Here is an 18,037-nt window from a genome sequence, read left to right on the forward strand (position 1 = left end):
GACACTGAGAAAAGGCATGAAAGAAAATTCCCAAGTGACTATATACAACACATTCTTTATTCCTGCTTCAAAATTCCTCCAGAGAAAAGTGCTAATATGCTTGCATCAAAATCAAATTATTAATAAAGCAAATTATGAACTGCTTTAAATTTCACCCTAGGAGCCCGAGATTCCCTGGAAGTCAGTCCTGGTGTGTTCCAGGGCCACTCCTAAGACCTGTCCCAGCACCTCTCCCTTCCCAAGATCTGTTATCAACAGACGCTAGGATTTCTAGATGGCACTAATAAATTTGGTAGTTTCAATGGGGTAGTTTTTAACAAGGCAGAAAGCATGATGGGTATACACCATTTTAAACATTATATTTTGCCCCCCTTTTAAACATTTGTTTTTATTTTTTAAGACAAGTCTTGCTCTATTGCCCAGGCTGGAGTGTAGTGGCATGATCACAGCTTACTGCACCTTTGATCTCCCATGCTCAAGTGATCCTTCCACCTCAGTCTCCTGAGCAGCTGGGGCTACAAGCACTTGCCACCACACCTGGCTAATTTTTTTTTTTTTTTTTTGGGGGGGGACAGACAGAATCATACTATGTCACCCAGGCTGGTCTCGACCTCCTGGACTCCAGTGATCCTCCCGTGTTGGCCTCCCAAAGTGCTAGGGCTACAGATGTAAGCCACCATGCCCAGTCCATTTTAACCGTTAAATGCTACACTGGTAGACCATTTCTCTAGATTCCAGGCAGCATGCTCAAGAGTGAGATGAGTCTATCCCAAACACAGGACAAGTGAACCAGGATGAGTATGGTGCCCTGCAAAGGTTCTCTGTAAACTTCAGAGCACCACACAGACATGACTCACTTGAGTAATCCATCTAGCCTGAGCTACAGCGCAGATGTCAGAGATCCTCTGGGACTCTTTGAAATGCTATCCAAAAAGAGATCTCAAAATAGAACTCCAAATAATTATCTACCAACAGACAAGTCAAAGGCTAATATGATCACTGAACCCAACCAAATTCAGGATATTACAAACCTACAGCCAGAAGTGTACTCAAAATATAATTATTTCCCTTACCTCATCTTCGATTTTATCTGCATCGGTTGTTGGTCGATACGCATCCTTGTTGGGATGAAGAGCAGCCACAAATTCATAATAATCAATGTAACCATCCCCATCTCGGTCGAAAATGTCAGCCACAGCAGTCATCTCTAACTTGGTGGTAGGGAACTCTGGAGAGAAGGAATCATATTTTGAAACATGAAACATTAAGAGGGGTACTTGTTTGGCTGGCGGTTATAGAAATTTTTTTTTTTTTTTTTTTTTTTTTTTTGAGACAAGGTCTCGCTCTGTCGCCCAGGCTGGAGTGCAGTGGTGCAATCTCGGCTCACTGCAACTTCCGTCTCCCTGGTTCAAGTGATTCTCCTGCCTCAGCTTCCAGAGTAGCTGGGAATACAAGCGCCTGCCACCAGGCCCGGCTAATTTTTTTTGTATTTTTAGTAGAGACGAGGTTTTGCCATGTTGGCCAGGCTGGTCTTGAACTCCTGGCCTCAAGTGATCCACCCATCTTGGCCTCCCAAAGTGCTGGGATTACAGGTGTGAGCCACCACGCCTGGCCAGAAATACTTCTTCAGAGCAAAAAAATTTATGTTTTGATTTTTCCTGAAAAGTAATACATATCCACTTATAGGCTCCCCTACCCCAAATGCAACGAAAAAAGGTAATATTCCCCATTTCAGATATACCAAAAGGCATAAACATAATATTACAACCACCCACAGACTTACCACTCAACTCAAGAATATACTTATCCACCCCACAATTATTGGATATTTAGATTATTTCAGAATAGTGACAGTTTGGAATAGCATGAAGTTTTCCTATGTTTAGATTATTGTCTTAGATTCTAAACAAATTGCTATACAAAGGGAAGTGTGAATATTTATAGTAGTCACAGTGATTTACTAAAACATAGACCAAATCATATTGTTTCCCAGCCGAAAACCTCTGGTTCACCACTGTCTTTTTTTTTTTTTTTTTTTGAGACAGAGTCTCACTCTGTTGCCCAGGCTAGAGTTCACTGGCACGATTACAGCTTACTGCAGGCCTTGACCTCCCCAGGCTCAGGTGATTCACCTCAGCCTCCCAAGTAGCTTGGACCACAAGTGTGCCACCATGCCTTTGCCACCTGCCTCCCAAAGTGCTGGAATTACAGGTGTAAGCCATAGCTCCTGGCCAGCTTCAGAAAGACTGTTTAGTAGAATACCACAGCTTCTACAAAGTGCAAGGAATCCAGGTGTGACCCATGTTTGGAATGATGACTAGACTCACTGGATGCTAAAATGCCATCGATAAACTCCTGACGTGTTATCTTCCCATCCTGGTCCTTATCAATGCGCCGGAAGAAATCCATCACTCGAGACTTCTTGTGATTCATCCAACGCATATACTTTTTCCTCCAGACATCAAAGTCAAAGTTGGCAAATTCCTTCAACTACACAGAAATCAGAAGTGTCAATAAGATTTATTTTTTGGGCCCTCAAAAGCTGCCCAGAGCATACCCAAACTTTCAGACATTCAGTAAAGCCATGCTTCCAGGGGCCATCAACAATGAAATCTATGTGTTTGCTTCTTTTGTGAAGGCACAATCTGGCTCCTTCACTTAAAGCCATGACTATTTACACGAGCTGCGGTATAATGGAATAGCAAGAGAAACAATAACTGAACCACCATGGAAAATATGGAGCACACAGAATGAGAATGGGTGAAGCCAGCCTTGCTTTCCTTTTGGGCTTTTCAAAGGATCACTCTCTTAGATGCAAGGAAATGGATTCTAACCCAGAAGGGAGGTCCTTAGCACTCCTCGATTATGTTGTTTTGAAAGGCATTATAATCACACATAGGGCTCACATCAGGAGGGTCGTGTTTACCACTATCTTCTGAGATTTCAATGAGAAAATCTGAGTTCTGGATGGAAGCATTGGGAACCCAATGTTGTATCCAAGCATGTTTCTTTGGAATGGCACCAGAGAGCAAATTGCCCATCTGACCTCCATGTTAAATATTTAGCCTTGATGGAAAACAGCAGGCCTATGCAGTGGCAAGACAATTTTCAGCTACTTAAGTCTATGTTAATGATATACACTCAAAATGACTTAAAGAGTGCAGCAGTTTCCCTTTGGTCTTTCAAACTCCAAAGTTAGAAGGAATGGGGGAAAAAAGCACCAAGAACCCAGTAAGCTTAAAAGTCAACTGACCTAAGGAAAAAATAAACAAAACACAGAACACTCACTTCCAGGCATAGCTGCTTTGATATGCACAAATAAAAAAATACAAAAGATATTAGAGGCTTGTTTTAGAAACTAGGAAGCATAGTACTATATTTTTTATACTGGGTAATGACACTTCAAAATAGAGTTGCTTCTCATGATCAAGTGAAGACTAATAACAAAATCATTAAAAATTACTCCTATTTCATAATTCTGTAGCATCTGTTTTTACATGGAAGGCTCAACAAGGGTCATTTTTGTGCTATGCTACATATCTGGAGATAAATTTCCAAAGTTCTGTTCCTGATTCCCAACCACAGCAAGATGCTGAGGCAGATCAGGTCCTGGCCCTCATTATGGACTGGCTATTTTCTTGCTTTCCACACCAAGAAGCTTTAGCCTACTCTGTCATGAATGGTTTTCTTAAAATTTGTCTTTTCTCATTCAGGGGCCTCAAAGAATGAGTACTGGCTTGGTATAGGTCTGTTTCTATTTGTGAGAAAGTAAGTTAAGACACAAGGTTCACATTAAGAGAGCCTCAGAAGGGCTGTGTTTTGATTGAAAAAATCACTTTGTTTCAGGGAAGGCCACTCAGCAGGGCATTACCTCCTCCAGCCGATCCAAGGCATCATTCAGTTTCCTTTGCCGCTCCAGTGCTAACAGCCACACCTGCTGCCAGCGGGCAGAAAGCTGGTTGATCCGTGGGTTTTTTGCTTCAGATTGTGAAAGGATTGGCATGGGAGGAGGGGTTGGCTGATTTAGGGATTTCCCTAAAAGGAAAAATAATCACAAGATTAGAACAGCTGGTTAGTACACAAAGAGAAATAGCTGTATGTATAAACCTAGAAGATCTTCAGAATAATATCCAGTCAATAACTGAGAAAAGAAATACGGGATTTGGCAATATTTAGATACGAAGGTGTACTAATTCCAAAAGTATTGATCCTCCCAGCACATACTTACCTGCTGCCTACATATCTCCAAGCAATTCTGTCCTACCTTAGTGAGCTGATGACATGTTAACTCAACTAAAAAAGCAACATATTCTGTAGGAGCTGTTTTGTTGATTAAATTAGTGCAAGCCAAATGTAAACAGCTAGGGCTGATAACCAAAACAATGGAAAGGCCACTGTTAAAAAATAAGCTTAACCACCTCATAATTTCACACCAATCATACCAAAGAATATGGAGTACAGCTACTGTCTGTCAATGTAAGAAAAGTGAGTTTCAAAAATGAGAGATTTTGGTTCAAAACCAACACGGTTTTTGAAAATGGAATATAATTTTTTTTTGACAGGCATTTGGAAAGTGCTCATCCTCAGTTAGCAGGAATGGAGCATCCTAACACAGGGGGCTGGAAACATACTGCCTCCGCTGCGAGATTTCTCTATGAAAGGCGCGTGAGTAGGCTCTATGTTTTTCCTTTTGTATGTCTTGGTGACCCGGTCCACGTCAGGCTGTTTGCGAGTCATCTCCTCCATAAACGTCTGTTAAACATAAAAAATAGGAAAAAGAGTTAAAAATTGTATTTTTACTCTTATGGGGGCAAAGGTAGAGCTAGGATGGATACTTTACGGCCTGTGGTGGCAGGAAAGGCTGCGTGGAGGCTGGTGCCTGAGTTACTGAGGGATGTAGTTTGGATATCTGTCCCCTCCAAATCTCATGTTGAAATGTGATTTCCAATGCTGGAGGTGGGGTCTAACGGGATGTGATTGAGTTATGGGGGCAAATTCCTCATGAATGGCCTTGGTGCCCTCCCCATGGTAATGAGTGAGTTCTTGCTGTTAGTTCACATGAGAGCTGGCTGTTTAAAAGGAGCCTGCTGTCTCCTCCTCTTTCTCTCTCTCCCTCTCTTGCCATGTAACACGCTGGCTCCCCTTTGCCTTCCACCACGATTCTAAGCTTCCTGAAGCCCTCACCAGAAGCAGATACTGGCACCATGCTTCCTGTACAGCCTGCAGAACCGTAAGCCAAAATAAACCTATTTTCTTTATAAATTACCCAGTCTCAGGAATTCCTTTATAGCAATGCAAACAGACTGACACACTGAGCAATGAAGAAATAGTCAACAAATGGTGGGAAGGCAGTCCTGGAAGAGGGTGCAACCCAAACGGAGACAGGGATGCCTGACAATGCTGTGACCAGGACCCCTCCACTCACTGGCTGGGCAGAGGATGCAATCAGAGGAATGGGAAGAGGCAGGGTTGGAGAGGCAGGCAGGAGACAGATCACAAAAGGCTTCTGTGTCAGGCTAAGGGTTGGCCATTTATTCTGAGAGCAATGGGGGGCAGCTGAAGGATTTCAATCCAGGTAAGAGACATAATCAGACCTATGCTTTACAGCTATCACTCTGGCTTCAGTGTAAAAGATGGAGTGATGTGGGGGTGGGGGGGGGAAGTGTGGGATGGGGAGTGGCTAGCAGTGAGAAGACAGGTTAAGAAACCACTGCAGCAACTGAGGCAAAACATGGTGAGGGTCGGAGCCAGGGCAGGAAAGATGGAGCCAAGAGGTATTTTGAAAGTGGGACTGACAAGCCCTGGTGAGTGGCTAGATGTGAGGAAAAGGAGGAACTCCAGACATCACAGGCCTCTGAATGAGGAAAGGGGGGGCAGATCTGGAATGGACAAGTGACATCAGGCAAGGGGGCAAAGATAAAGTGGAATTTTAGAACTGCTTCTAGTTTACTGTATGTCTGGACTTTAGGAGATGATGGTGTTGGAGATGAAAAAGATGCAGAAGCTTTATAGGTAATAGCTAAAGCTGTTAGACCAGATAAATCTTAGCAGTGTGAGGAGAGCATCAAGAATGAGACGTCAGGGAACAACACTGATGAATAGGCACGGAAGAGGAACCAGCTAAAAAGGCTAAAAAGGAACAGTCAGAGAGATCAGAGGAAAACACAAAGATTAAAGGACACAGAAGTCAAAAGGGAAGTTTTGGGAAGGGATGAAGAGCCAGCTAGGTCACATGTCAAACAAAATAAAGACTGAAAAACCTCTGTTGGATTTAGCCAGTAGAATGTGACCAGAACAGTGTCAGCCAGACCACAGGGACTTGGGGAGTGATGGGAAAAAAGGACATGAGACAGGGAACAAGAAGCGTAGCTGAAAAAGGAGGGAGGCAACACAGTGGTAACTTGAAGGGAACACTGGGTTGGAAGGACATATCTGGAAGCTTTAGAGAAAAGAATAAACAGGGAGAGACTGAAAACATAGAGGAGAGAGGGGAAAACAGAAAGGAGAAGAAGTGAATAGGAAGAAGATAATCTCTCAGAGAGGAGATACATCCCACAGGAAGGACAGGTGCTCCTCGACTTACGACGAAGTTACATCCTGGCAAACCCATCGTTAAGCTGAAAATATAACACACCTAAACTATGGAACATCGTAGCTTAGCCTGGCCTACCTTAAACATGCTCAAACAGTTAGCCTACAGTTAGGCAAAATCATCTAACACAAAGCCTATTTTATAATAAAGTGTTGACTATCTCATGTAATCAAAGTGAAAGAATGGTTGGATGGGCACTCAAAGTGCACTCAAAGTGCATTTTTTTTTTTTTTTTTGAAATGGAGTCTTGCTCTGTCGCCCAGGCTGGAGTGCAATGGTGCAATCTCAGCTCACTGCAACCTCTGCCTCCCTGGTTCAAGTGATTCTCTTGCCTCAGCCGCTTGAGTAGCTGGGATTACAGGCAACCACAACCACACCCGACTAATTTTTATATTTTTAGTAGAGACAGGGTTTCACCATGTTGGCTAGGCTGGTCTCAAACTCCTGACCTCAAGTGATCTGCCCCGCTTGGCCTCCCAAAGTGCTGGGATTACAGGGGTGAGCCACCGCTCCTGGCCTCTAATTGTATAGTTTCTACTGAATACGTATAATCTTTGAACCATGATAAAGTTGAAAGACTGTAAGTCAGGGACTATCTGTATAGTGAGTTCTCACTTGCTGGGATAATTGTTTATATAAACTAAAAAGACCATATAGTCTACAGTATAACTAATCAAGATTCATGCTTGAATTCAGTATAAATGATTATGGTTAAAAATAGTATTTGCCTGTTAAGGATATATTATGAAGATGGCCCACCTGAGCTTTCCTCCATTCAGTTTAGTCTGATGTGCACCTTCACTGACCACTGGGTTCATGCGAGAGAGCTTTCTGAACCAGGTACAATGGGGACCAGTGGGACCTTGGCTCAAATGATGGTCAATAAAAACAGGCTGTGGCAGGCAGACTTCTAAAAAGGCCCCCAAGATTCCCACTCCTGTATGCACACTCTATGTAATCCCCCTCCCTTGAGTGTGGGCAAATGATGGAATATTCACTCCCTTAATTACATTTCATTCTTCATTATATTTCAAGACCCCATAGAGCACCTTGGACAGTTTCCCCGGCTGGCTGTGTGGCTAAGACCTGAGGGGGCCTCTAGAAGGCAAGAGCAACTCCTAGCTGAGAGCCAGCAAGAAAGTAGAGACCTCAGTCTTACATCCACCAGGATCTGGATTCTGCCAACATCCTGAGTGAGCCTAAAAGAGGACCCTGAACTCCAGATGAGACTGCAGTACTGGCTGACACCTTGATTTCTACCTGGGGAGACTCCAGGAAGAGGACTTAGTCAACTCATGCCCAGGTATATGAAGCGCAGAAACTATGAGGTAAGTATGTGTTGTTTTACGGTGCTAAGTCTGTGGTAATATGTTAAGCAGCCCTTTAAAAACATATACACAGGGCAACAGAGATGGTCTCTATGCCCAACACGGAAAACACCAGTGATCACACAGTGAGGTTAAGACACCTGATGCTCAGCGATAAGGGCTTTAACTCGGTCAATGTTCTGCGGGATTGGCTCCTGATCCCGCTGAATGAGGGTGGTCTCAGCCCACTGGATCCATGCCAGAAGTTCTTCTAGGAGCTCAGCATTAGCCACCAGTTCTGACAAGGCCGTTTCAAGACGCTGCTGGTGCTGCTTAGCCCATGTCAGGACCTGTGGAAAAAGAAGGAAACTGTGGCCTCTTTCAGTCAAGCATACCCCTTTGTTTCCAAAGTCCTTTTTCATCTGATTTTCACAATGGCTTTTTATTTTTCTTTATTTTTTTGGAGACAGACTCTTGCTCTGTCACCCAGACTGGAGTGCAGTGGCACAAATTCGGCTCACTGCAACCTCTGCCTCCCAGGTACCAGTGACTCTCCTGCTTCAGCCTCCCAAGTAACTGGGATTACAGACTTGTGCCACCATGCCCAGCTAATTTTTTGTATTTTAGTAGAGACAGGTTTCACCATGCTGCCCAGGCTTGTCTTGAACTCCTGAGCTCAGGTAATCTGCCCGCCTCAAGCCTCCCAAAGTTCTAGGATTATAGGCGTGATCCACTGCTCCTGGCCAACACAATGACTTTTTAGAGTAGAGACCACCCAAACAGTCAAGAGGCTTCACTATGACCCCAGTGACAACTGGGATAAGAGCTGGAATAAAATATCAGCCCTCCTGAAAGAAAATCTAGTATAGTTGTTCCTTGGTATCCACGGGGAACTGGTCCCAGTACCACCTGCAGATACTAAAATCCATGCATACTCAAGGCCTGTAATTGGTTTTGTGGAACCTGCAAAAGTCTGCCCTCTGCACACATGGGCTTCACTTCCTGTGAATATTGTATTTTCTATCCATGTTTGGCTGTGAATGTGAACCCCACCAACATGGAGGGCTGACTGTATTTACTGAACAATAACTGCATATAAGTGGACCTGTGCAGTTGAAACACACATTGTTCAAGGGTCAGCTGTATATCCTGTTAACACAGGAATTCCCAGGAAGGAGCGGACACTACACACAACATGTCCACTGTAAATCACATTAACATAGCACTATGCCAACACTACTCCTCCAGGTTGCCACACATTACCAAGAAAACAGTCTTTACTAAAATGTTAACTTAATTTTTGCTGAGTTATTCACAGTGAGTGAAAGATTCCTTACCTGGGGGAAAAATACTATATAGTTCACTGGGTGTGTGCGGTCCTCCTCTGAACCAGGGACTCACCTCCTCGAAGCGAGCTCGGATGATGGTGATCCAGTGTTTGATGGTTGTGATGCAATCGGGGTGGCAGACAGCCAGGATGACTTCTCCCATGGCTACTGCTGAGTTAACGTCCACTCGCTTTTCTTCTACTTTCTTCATGAATTCCTAAACAAAAAAGATTTGAAAACAAAAACGTAAAAAGTCTACATTAGCAGCACTATTAGTTTACACAGAGGGGGGATAAATTTCAATGTTTTCTTTTTCCTCCATGTGTTAACGCAGACCTCTAAAAGCCTGTATAGTTATTTATGGCATTTTAATTCTAAAAGATGTGGGAAGGTGAGGGGTTTATACAAGAATGACTTTCTCTGGTGGAGATGGCAACAAAGAATAGGACACACAGAGGTATGCCCCCTTTTTCCTATTCGAGTTAGTTTCTCTCTTTTTTAATCCCATTTTTCATTTATTCTCATTTATATCCTATTTCATTTCATGTTGGTAAACATATTTGTATTGGAAAAATATAATTATAGTTGTAAAAACCATAATATTTAAAAAATACCCATAACAGAATATAATAACAAATCCATGATTAAAATCTCTGAGTGGATAAAATAAAAATTTAAAAAGGGAAACATTTCCCACCTCATTAGGACAGACTGAGACCCCAGACACTGCACCATACTCTACAGCTTAGTAAGTGGTTCTGGGGGATCAGATCAGGGCCTAAAGCTGGTAACATAAGGAAAGGCAAACAAAGGCGTATGCAGGTGAGGAGTAAAGAAGATGAAATAGTCCACATTTTTCTTAATACCATGTTTAAAAAACTTGTTACAACCAACATATATTACTTTTATAAGAATGAATGTTACTGTTCAAGGTGTCAAAAAACCCACCAGTCACTTCCCTTTCATTCCTGCTAAACCAATGAGCTAGGGCCACTCTGGTTTTGTTCCTTTTCATGTGAGTTCTGATATTTCCAAGAAAAAGTTACTTTCATTTAGTGGTAGGCAGCCCTCAAGGTGGTAGGTAGCATGAGGTCACCAAACCCCAAGGCTGGATTACCTTATGGGTGTCAATGAGAGACTGCAGGGCCTCTGTGTCATCAGGAAGTGCTCCCCGAAAGCGAAGCGTTTGCTCTGCTTCAGAAAGCCACTCCAACAGCATGTGGACTGTGTCTCGAAACACTTCTGCCTGAAATAACCAAGCACAAAAGATTCAACCTCTCTCTGCAGCCAAGGACCTAGATACTGGGACATGCTAGGGAAAAGGTCCAGTGTTCATTCAGACATTTCATGGCCTCATCAAAACTCCACAAAGGTTATCTTTCATTTGTAGATCTTTGAAAATCAACTAAATTCATTATTTCTCAAAATGAATGTTAAAGTTCTATAGAACATTCAGAATATCAATTTTCAACTCTGTTATACTTATTTCAAGACTGACTGGAACAGATTCTAGTAAAAGAAAAACCAAATAAACTCACTCAGATCTATCCCTTGGGTTGGGACAGCAAATATCCCTTACCTGTTTTAAGGCCTGCTCAAGCCGGCTTTGTTTGGAAACAGAGAGTTTACAGACAGTGTCCCAGCGAGTGCTCAGTTCCTGGAGCTGCCCTTTTACCCAAGTGGTGTCATCTCGACTATTCTCAATCAGCTCTCGGCCTGACCGCTTCAGGACCTGAACGGTTCCTGTTCGCTTTCCCAGTTCCTTCTGGAAAACCTAGAAAAGAAAATAGGAGAATTTGTTTGTTCGAGGAATGTTTTGAGTCCAAGAAACCACTGGGAAATAATAATTTTCTTGGTAGGTTCTAATCATGTGTCTTTTACGCATAGAGGGAGGCAGAGCAATGCATAAGAAAAAGCAACCAGACCGGGCGCAGTGGCTCATGCCTGTAATCCCAGCATTTTGGGAAGCCAAGATGAGAGGATTGCTTGAGCCTAGGAGTTCAAGACCAGTCTGGGCATCATGGCGAGACCCAATCTCATGGGGAAAAAAAAAAAAGAAAAAAACAACCAGAAAATGTGGCTCTAAATGCTAGCTCAGGCATTTAGGAGATACATAATTTTGAAAAGTTGCTTAAGGCCCAGTTTCTTCATCTGTAAAATGGTAACCATTATACTAACGTTTCCAGAATTATGGGAAATAAAAACATATCTGCTGTGCACATAAGAAGAATCTGTTGTAATTTCAAGGTAAAGTTAAATGCTTGTGCTGAAACAGGAGGATATTACATAATTCAACATGACAGACAGAGATTATGTTAAATACTGGCGTGCATGGTGTTAGGATTGTTAGGTTCAGAAGTGGTTTAAAAAAAAATCACTCATTTCCATTTTAGGAGTCAGTGGAAATGGGTATCTTACGGGTTTCCGTTGGAATTTAAATCCATTTTGTGACTCAACTGAGAGAAACAAACAGGAAGAGGGGCAACCTTGAAGTGAAGTTTACACATTGCCAAATCTGAATCAAACCAATTCTGGTAAATTCTTTGTGACTAATGCAGAATCTCAGCAACAGTTTGTTTAAACACACAAAGCAACTGTCAGGCTCTCTTTCTCCCCTAGAAAGAAGGGCAGAGGCAGTCATATGTAGAAGACCCTAGGCAGTCATATGTAGAAGACCCTAGGCAGTCATATGTAGAAGACCCACTGCACTCCAATGTAGCCCAGACCTCACCCCTACCTTATGTGCATCCATGAGGTTCATGACGAGGTCAAGGTCCCCGTGCACGGGCTGGTCCTCGGCCAGCTGTGGCTCCACCTTGTATAACCAGTCAACCAAGGCCTGCAAAGCATCCATGAACTGACCCGAAAAGAGCAGGGCTTCCTCCAACTTGTGCTGCCTGAGAAATGCACACAAACACTACCATTTTTAGGGATTCCTTTTACAAATGGCCCACAATTCTGCCTCGCTGAAAGGGAATATTGCTTGAACCCTATATAGAGAGTGACTTCTACGTTAGAACAGTTAGAAAGAGAGTAAAGGCCAGGCACAGTGGCTCACGCCTGTAATCCCAGCACTTTGGGAGGCCGAGGTGGGCAGATCATGAGGTCAGGAGATCGAGACCATCCTGGCTAACAAGGTGAAACCCTGTCTCTACTAAAAATACAAAAAATTAGCCAGGCATGGTGGTGGGCGCCTGTAGTTCCAGCTACTCGGGAGGCTGAGGCAGGAGAATGGCGTGAACCCGGGAGGCAGAGCTTGCAGTGAGCCGAGATTGCGCCACTGCACTCCAGCCTGGGCGACAGAGCGAGACTCCATCTCAAAAAAAAAAAAAAAAAAAAAAGAAATAGAGTAAAAAGTGACTGAGAGATGGTGAGACATTTTAAATCAAACCAGCCTCTAGAATGGATTAAGGGTAGCACAGGGGACAGGCAGAGATACCCTTTAGGCATCTTATAGCCCAGTGACACACAGGCACACCCTAACAACCCAAGGTCTGTGTTAATCACCTCATATACCACTCCAAGTAAAAGATGATAGTTTTGGTAATGATCTGGAATCAGTTCAACTCCTAGCTCTGTATCAGTTGTGTGACCCATAGGCTGTTTCTTCATCTCCTTGAACCTCAGTCACCTCATCAAAAAAAAAAAAATTGGAGTACAGGCCAAGTGTGTTGGCTCACACTTGCAATCCCAGCACTCTGGCAGGCCAAGGTGGGAGGATCACTTGAGGTCAGGAGTTACAGAACAGCCTGGACAATAGCAAGACCTTGTCTCTACTCAAATAAAATACAATGGCTGGGCGTGGTGGCTGACACCTGTAATCCCAGCACTTTGGGACGCCGAGGCGGGTGGATCATGAGGTCAGGAGTTCCAGACCAGCCTGGCCAATATGGTGAAATGCCATCTCTACTAAAAATATTTAAAAAAATTAGCTGGGCATGGTGGCGTGCACCTGTAGTCCCAGCTACTCGGGAGGCTGAGGAAGGAGAATTGCTTGAACTGGGGAGACGGAGGTTGCAGTGACCCGAGACAGTGCCACTGCACTCCAGCCTGGGCGACAGAGGGAGATTCCATCTCAAAAACAAAAACAAAAAACATTAGCCAGGTATGGTGGCACATGCCTATAGTCTGAGCTACTTGAGAGGCTGAGGTGGGAGGATCACTTGAACCCAGGAGTTGGAGGCTGCAGTAAGTTCTGCACTCCAGCCTGGGCCAGAGAGAGCTAGACCCTGTCTCAACATGACCAAAAAAAAAAAAAAAAAAATGCCGGGCACGGTGGCTCACGCCTGTAATCCCAGCACTTTGGGAGGCTGAGACGGATGGATCATGAGGTCAGGAAATCGAGACCATCCTGGCTAACACAGTGAAATCCCATCTCTACTAAACATACAAAAAACTAGCTGGGCGTGGTGGCAGGTGCCTGTAGTCCCAGCTACTCGGGAGGCTGAGGCAGGAGAATAGCGTGAACCCAGGAGGCAGAGCTTGCAGTGAGCTGAGATCGTGCCACTGCACTCCAGCCTGGGTGACAGAGTGAGACTCCATCTCAAAAAAAAAAAAAAAAAAAAAAAAAAAAGTACAACTAGGGTAGCAATATTGTAATATTTAGCATGGCATAGTGGGTACAAATAGATAAAAGTACAACTTTTAGAACCAAACTGCCATGGTTTAAACCTCAGCTCTGCCAATATGGTAGCTGAGTAACCTTAGGGGAGTTAAGAACCTCTTTATGGTCATTTTCTCATCTGTAAAATAGCAATAAAAGTGGTACCCACCTCAGTGGTTATGAGGATTAAATTATTATCAGCCACTGTTTGGTACATATTCAGTAGTAATTGCCCAGCAAAGGTCAGGTATCATTATGGTTAAATGAGGTAATGCATGTAGAGGCTTTGGTGTGTCCAAGAGCAGTCAATAAGACAGCTGTTGGTATTACAAATTGATGATTTACAAATACTTTTGAGTTACTGAGCTATTATTGTTGGTTTGATTTTATAGGCCTCTCTCTAATACATTAAGGTTCAAGTTTAAAATGAGAATTTTTACACATTTTATTTAAATTATAACAGTCTTTGAACTAACTGGTGGTGTTAAGATGGTACCAAACCTCTTACTGATGCATTAGCTTTATCACCATTTTATAGAATCTGGTAAGAACCTCTTGCTTTTGGGATCCCGGTTAGACCCCTGAAGGGGACATTCATGCTCACCGCTCCACAGACTTGCCACAAACAGTATCCCATTTGTCTCTGACTTCTCCTAGGAAATTGTCAAGTTTCTGAGTATCTTCGGGAAGCAAAGTCTTTTCTTTCAGTGCTCTGCCAGTTCTAATTGTGGTATCATACACAGGCTGCTTGCCACCAAGAGTCTTCTGAAACTCCTATGTTTCCAGAAAGAAAAGAAAAAAGTGTTAAAAGTCAGATGACATCTTGATTTGGAACAAAAGAATTTGAGTTTTCAGGCTAGAAACCAAATAAAGTATGAATATCACCACTTTTTTTGAACTAAAATTAACCATAGCTTATCCTTAAGAAATTTATAATTTTTGTTTATATCATATACAGAAGTGCCTGACAATTTGTGAAAGCCTACAGTTTTAACTACTTACTCCCATAACTACTTTGCTTAAACTGTTATCTAAATGAGCAAATATCATGATTAGACCATCTAGATATAAAATGGAACCTTGGCTTCATCATTTTGACTTTTAAACATTAACCAATTGGTTTTCTTTTTACTAGCTCTGATTTTTATTTTTGTCAAGATACAAGCTTTAGCGAATACTACGGCTCGGGATCTAAGAGCAATTTACTGGTTTACCTTATGCTTAGAAAGCTGAAGTTTAATTTTGTCTGGGTCATTGGATATCTCTAATTCTGAGTCCAGGTGACTCTCTGCATCTTCTAGCCAGTCAATCAGTTTTTTCCAAGCTTCATGGAACTAAAATTACGTAAGAAATAAGTTAACAGGAAGGAATATACACACTATACAGCACGTTTGAGAATCATCCCAGAGACTCAATACATGCAGCCCAAGATTCTTCAGTGAATTAATATCTTTCTTCCCCAACTTACTTGTTTTGCCCGCTTCCTGGCATCATCTAGTGATCGCCCTCTTTCAATAGATCGCTGGACAACCTTCTCCCATCGAGACTGCACGCTCACCAACAAATTCTTGATCAGAACAACATCCTGCTTTTGGCTAAGGAACTTTAATTGATTCCCAGTTTGATCCAGCTCAATGATCTGGTCTCGATGAGCATTTACTTCATTAGCAAAAACCTGAGGGAACAATAGTGCTCTTTTTAAGCTTAAGATAAGATAAAGGGGCATTTCTTTCAATTAGTGCTTTCAAAAAGAATGCAGCATCATAATATCATAGTTACCTTGTGCTCTTCTATCTGGGAAAGGACAGTATTTAGAATCAGGCTTGGTGGAGAAGCGATGTTTAAACTCTGCTCTGCTAGAGTGAGCCAGTTGATAAATTCTTGTAGGGAATTCTGGAATTCTGTCGCCAAGTTGAGGGCCTCTTCCAGCTTTGACTGAATTTCAAGTAAAACACACACAAACACAAAGAAAAAGTGCCAATTTCAGGAATTATAGCTTCAGCGACAAAGGCATGAATTGTACACCAAATGAAATGACCTCTAAAAAGGAAGCCTCATTTAATCAACCTCCAAACATGCTTTATTTGTAAAGAAGGGGACATTTTAATGTTAGTGTCTGAAACAAGTGGGCAAGAACTGTGTACATGGAAAAGGAAATACAGCACAATAAGCAGCTAAGTTCCTTTCTCTGCTACTCTCCACTTCCTTGAACGGGAATAAGACTATTCAATAACCGTAAGTGAACAGACCCTTTAGTGGTGACAGCTGCAGGATCTACAACCTGCTTTGGATAATGTTTCAGTTTCCTTTAATGTACTTTTTGTGGTATAAAAACAGCTAAATGAAAAGCAATTTACTATAAAGATGATGTTCAATGTAGTACTCTTTGTTTAAATACATGTTTTCAGAAAATATGACATATGAAAATATGAGTCTGAAAATTATGCTTATGCTATAAGAAGAAGAGGTAACGAAAGAAGCCAAGACATTCTAGGCAAAAATCTGACAACATTAGATGTAGATTTTCAGACACTTTCATTTACCTAAGAATGGCAACAACAAGAGCTCATTCAGGGAAAAGGCTACTCCTCACAAGTACACTTCAATCCCACAGAGTTCATAAGCTCCATCCTCAGAGACCTACACTAACCTTTTGGTAATGAATTCTGCCTCTGGCCCACCTACTAGGCAGACAAAGTAAAAACGACAGGCTGACAAAAATGAGTATTTCCAAAATATTCACAGAAAAAACTCCAAGATGTATACTAAAAACGTTAACTGTTGTTAATTCTACCTGACTGGGTTGTAATTTCTATTTTCCTCTTTGCGCTTTCAGGTTATTTTTATAACCACCCCCCACCAAAAAAAAAAACAAACATTACAATAAATGTTATAAAAATGTACAAACCCAATCTAAACAAATCAGGTGGAAAAATGAAATCCACTTCAAATATATATAGAAATGTTTAGAAATTAATGTATTACAAGTTCCTAGATGATAGGAATTCTTTCCACATCATTCTATCCACATATTCTTTATATTTCTTATATCTACTTTATAGATATAAAAGATATACTTTTGTATCTAATTTATATCTTTATATCTACATATTCTTTATATTTTCTTAATACAGCACCACACACATTTAATAAATGATTTTACTGATTCTGAAGGTAATGTTCCTGCAAAATAATAAACTACCCTTGACACTCAGCTTTTGCCTGACCATTTCTGATAATGGACAACTATGTCTTAAAGTATTTTGCTCAACTATTAAGAAAACTCTCTGAAAATTTCTTGGTTATGAGCTGGAATCTGTCTCAGTTTATTTAATCTTAGCTTTGCCTTCTGCAGATCTATGGATGACAGCCTGTCCAAGGATTGTTTTCTTTTTTTTTTTTTTTGGAGACAGGTTATTGATGTCACCCAGGCTAGAATGCAGGGGCACCATCACTGCTCACTGCAGCCTCAACCCCCCAGGCTCAAGTGAGCCTCCTACTTCAGCCTCCCAAGTAGCTAGGACTACAGGCGTGTGCCACTACATCTGGCTAATTTTTAGGTATTTTTGTAGAGATGGGATCTTGCTATATTGCCCAGGCTGGTCTCAAACTCCTGGCGTTATGCAATCCTCCTGCATCAGCCTCCCAAGTGCTGGAATTACAGGTGTGAGCCACCAGGTCTGGCTCTGTCCAAGAATTAGCATACACTTAGGTCCTTTAACCATTCTTAATATAATCAATTACCCAACCCCATGCTAGAAGGTTTTTAGGAAACTAATGCTTCTCTCAAGATGTTCATGTGTTTTATGCCCTTCTGTTCATTAATTTCCCAAAGATAGGGTCGTCTTTAGTGTTTCCACCATAAATCAGGCACAGGACTTGGCACACACTTGCTCAATAACTATTCATTGAGTGAATGTGGTTAACAGGTTTGTGTGTATATATATATTTCATACTCGATCTGACCAGCAAAAAATACAGTGAAACTCTGTACTCATAAAAAATAATCTTTTTGGGCAAACACCTTGATCCCTAATCATCTTTCATTATTTTGTAGAGAAGAGAATTTGATTTTTGAGGATGAGTGGGAAGAGGTCATATAATTTACTTCTCTCCTGATTTCTAGTAAATTTCCTTGCATACTACATTTACATTAGGAACCAAATTCCTTGTGAAGAATTATTAGTCAGTCCCTACATGCCCTGTC

The 18,037-nt window shown here is 42.0% G+C and overlaps 1 protein-coding gene across 15 annotated transcripts in view; it reads right to left on the reverse strand.

Moving 5' to 3' along the window:
• Positions 1–18,037, reverse strand: part of MACF1 (microtubule actin crosslinking factor 1) — a 401,556-nt gene that overhangs the window by 24,002 nt on the left and 359,517 nt on the right. For all 15 annotated transcript variants that reach the window (XM_054528608.2, XM_063715153.1, XM_063715090.1 and 12 more), the window contains 13 exon segments: positions 15,610–15,765; positions 15,299–15,505; positions 15,045–15,164; positions 14,435–14,604; positions 11,965–12,124; positions 10,807–11,001; positions 10,345–10,473; positions 9,301–9,444; positions 8,061–8,249; positions 4,632–4,752; positions 3,872–4,035; positions 2,328–2,490; positions 1,074–1,228 (listed from right to left, as the gene is read on the reverse strand). In XM_054528608.2, the coding sequence (XP_054384583.1) occupies positions 1,074–1,228; positions 2,328–2,490; positions 3,872–4,035; positions 4,632–4,752; positions 8,061–8,249; positions 9,301–9,444; positions 10,345–10,473; positions 10,807–11,001; positions 11,965–12,124; positions 14,435–14,604; positions 15,045–15,164; positions 15,299–15,505; positions 15,610–15,765 (2,073 nt within the window).

The sequence above is a fragment of the Pongo abelii genome, chromosome 1 (genome assembly GCF_028885655.2).
Source record: "Pongo abelii isolate AG06213 chromosome 1, NHGRI_mPonAbe1-v2.0_pri, whole genome shotgun sequence".
NCBI classification, from domain to species: Eukaryota; Metazoa; Chordata; class Mammalia; order Primates; family Hominidae; genus Pongo; species Pongo abelii.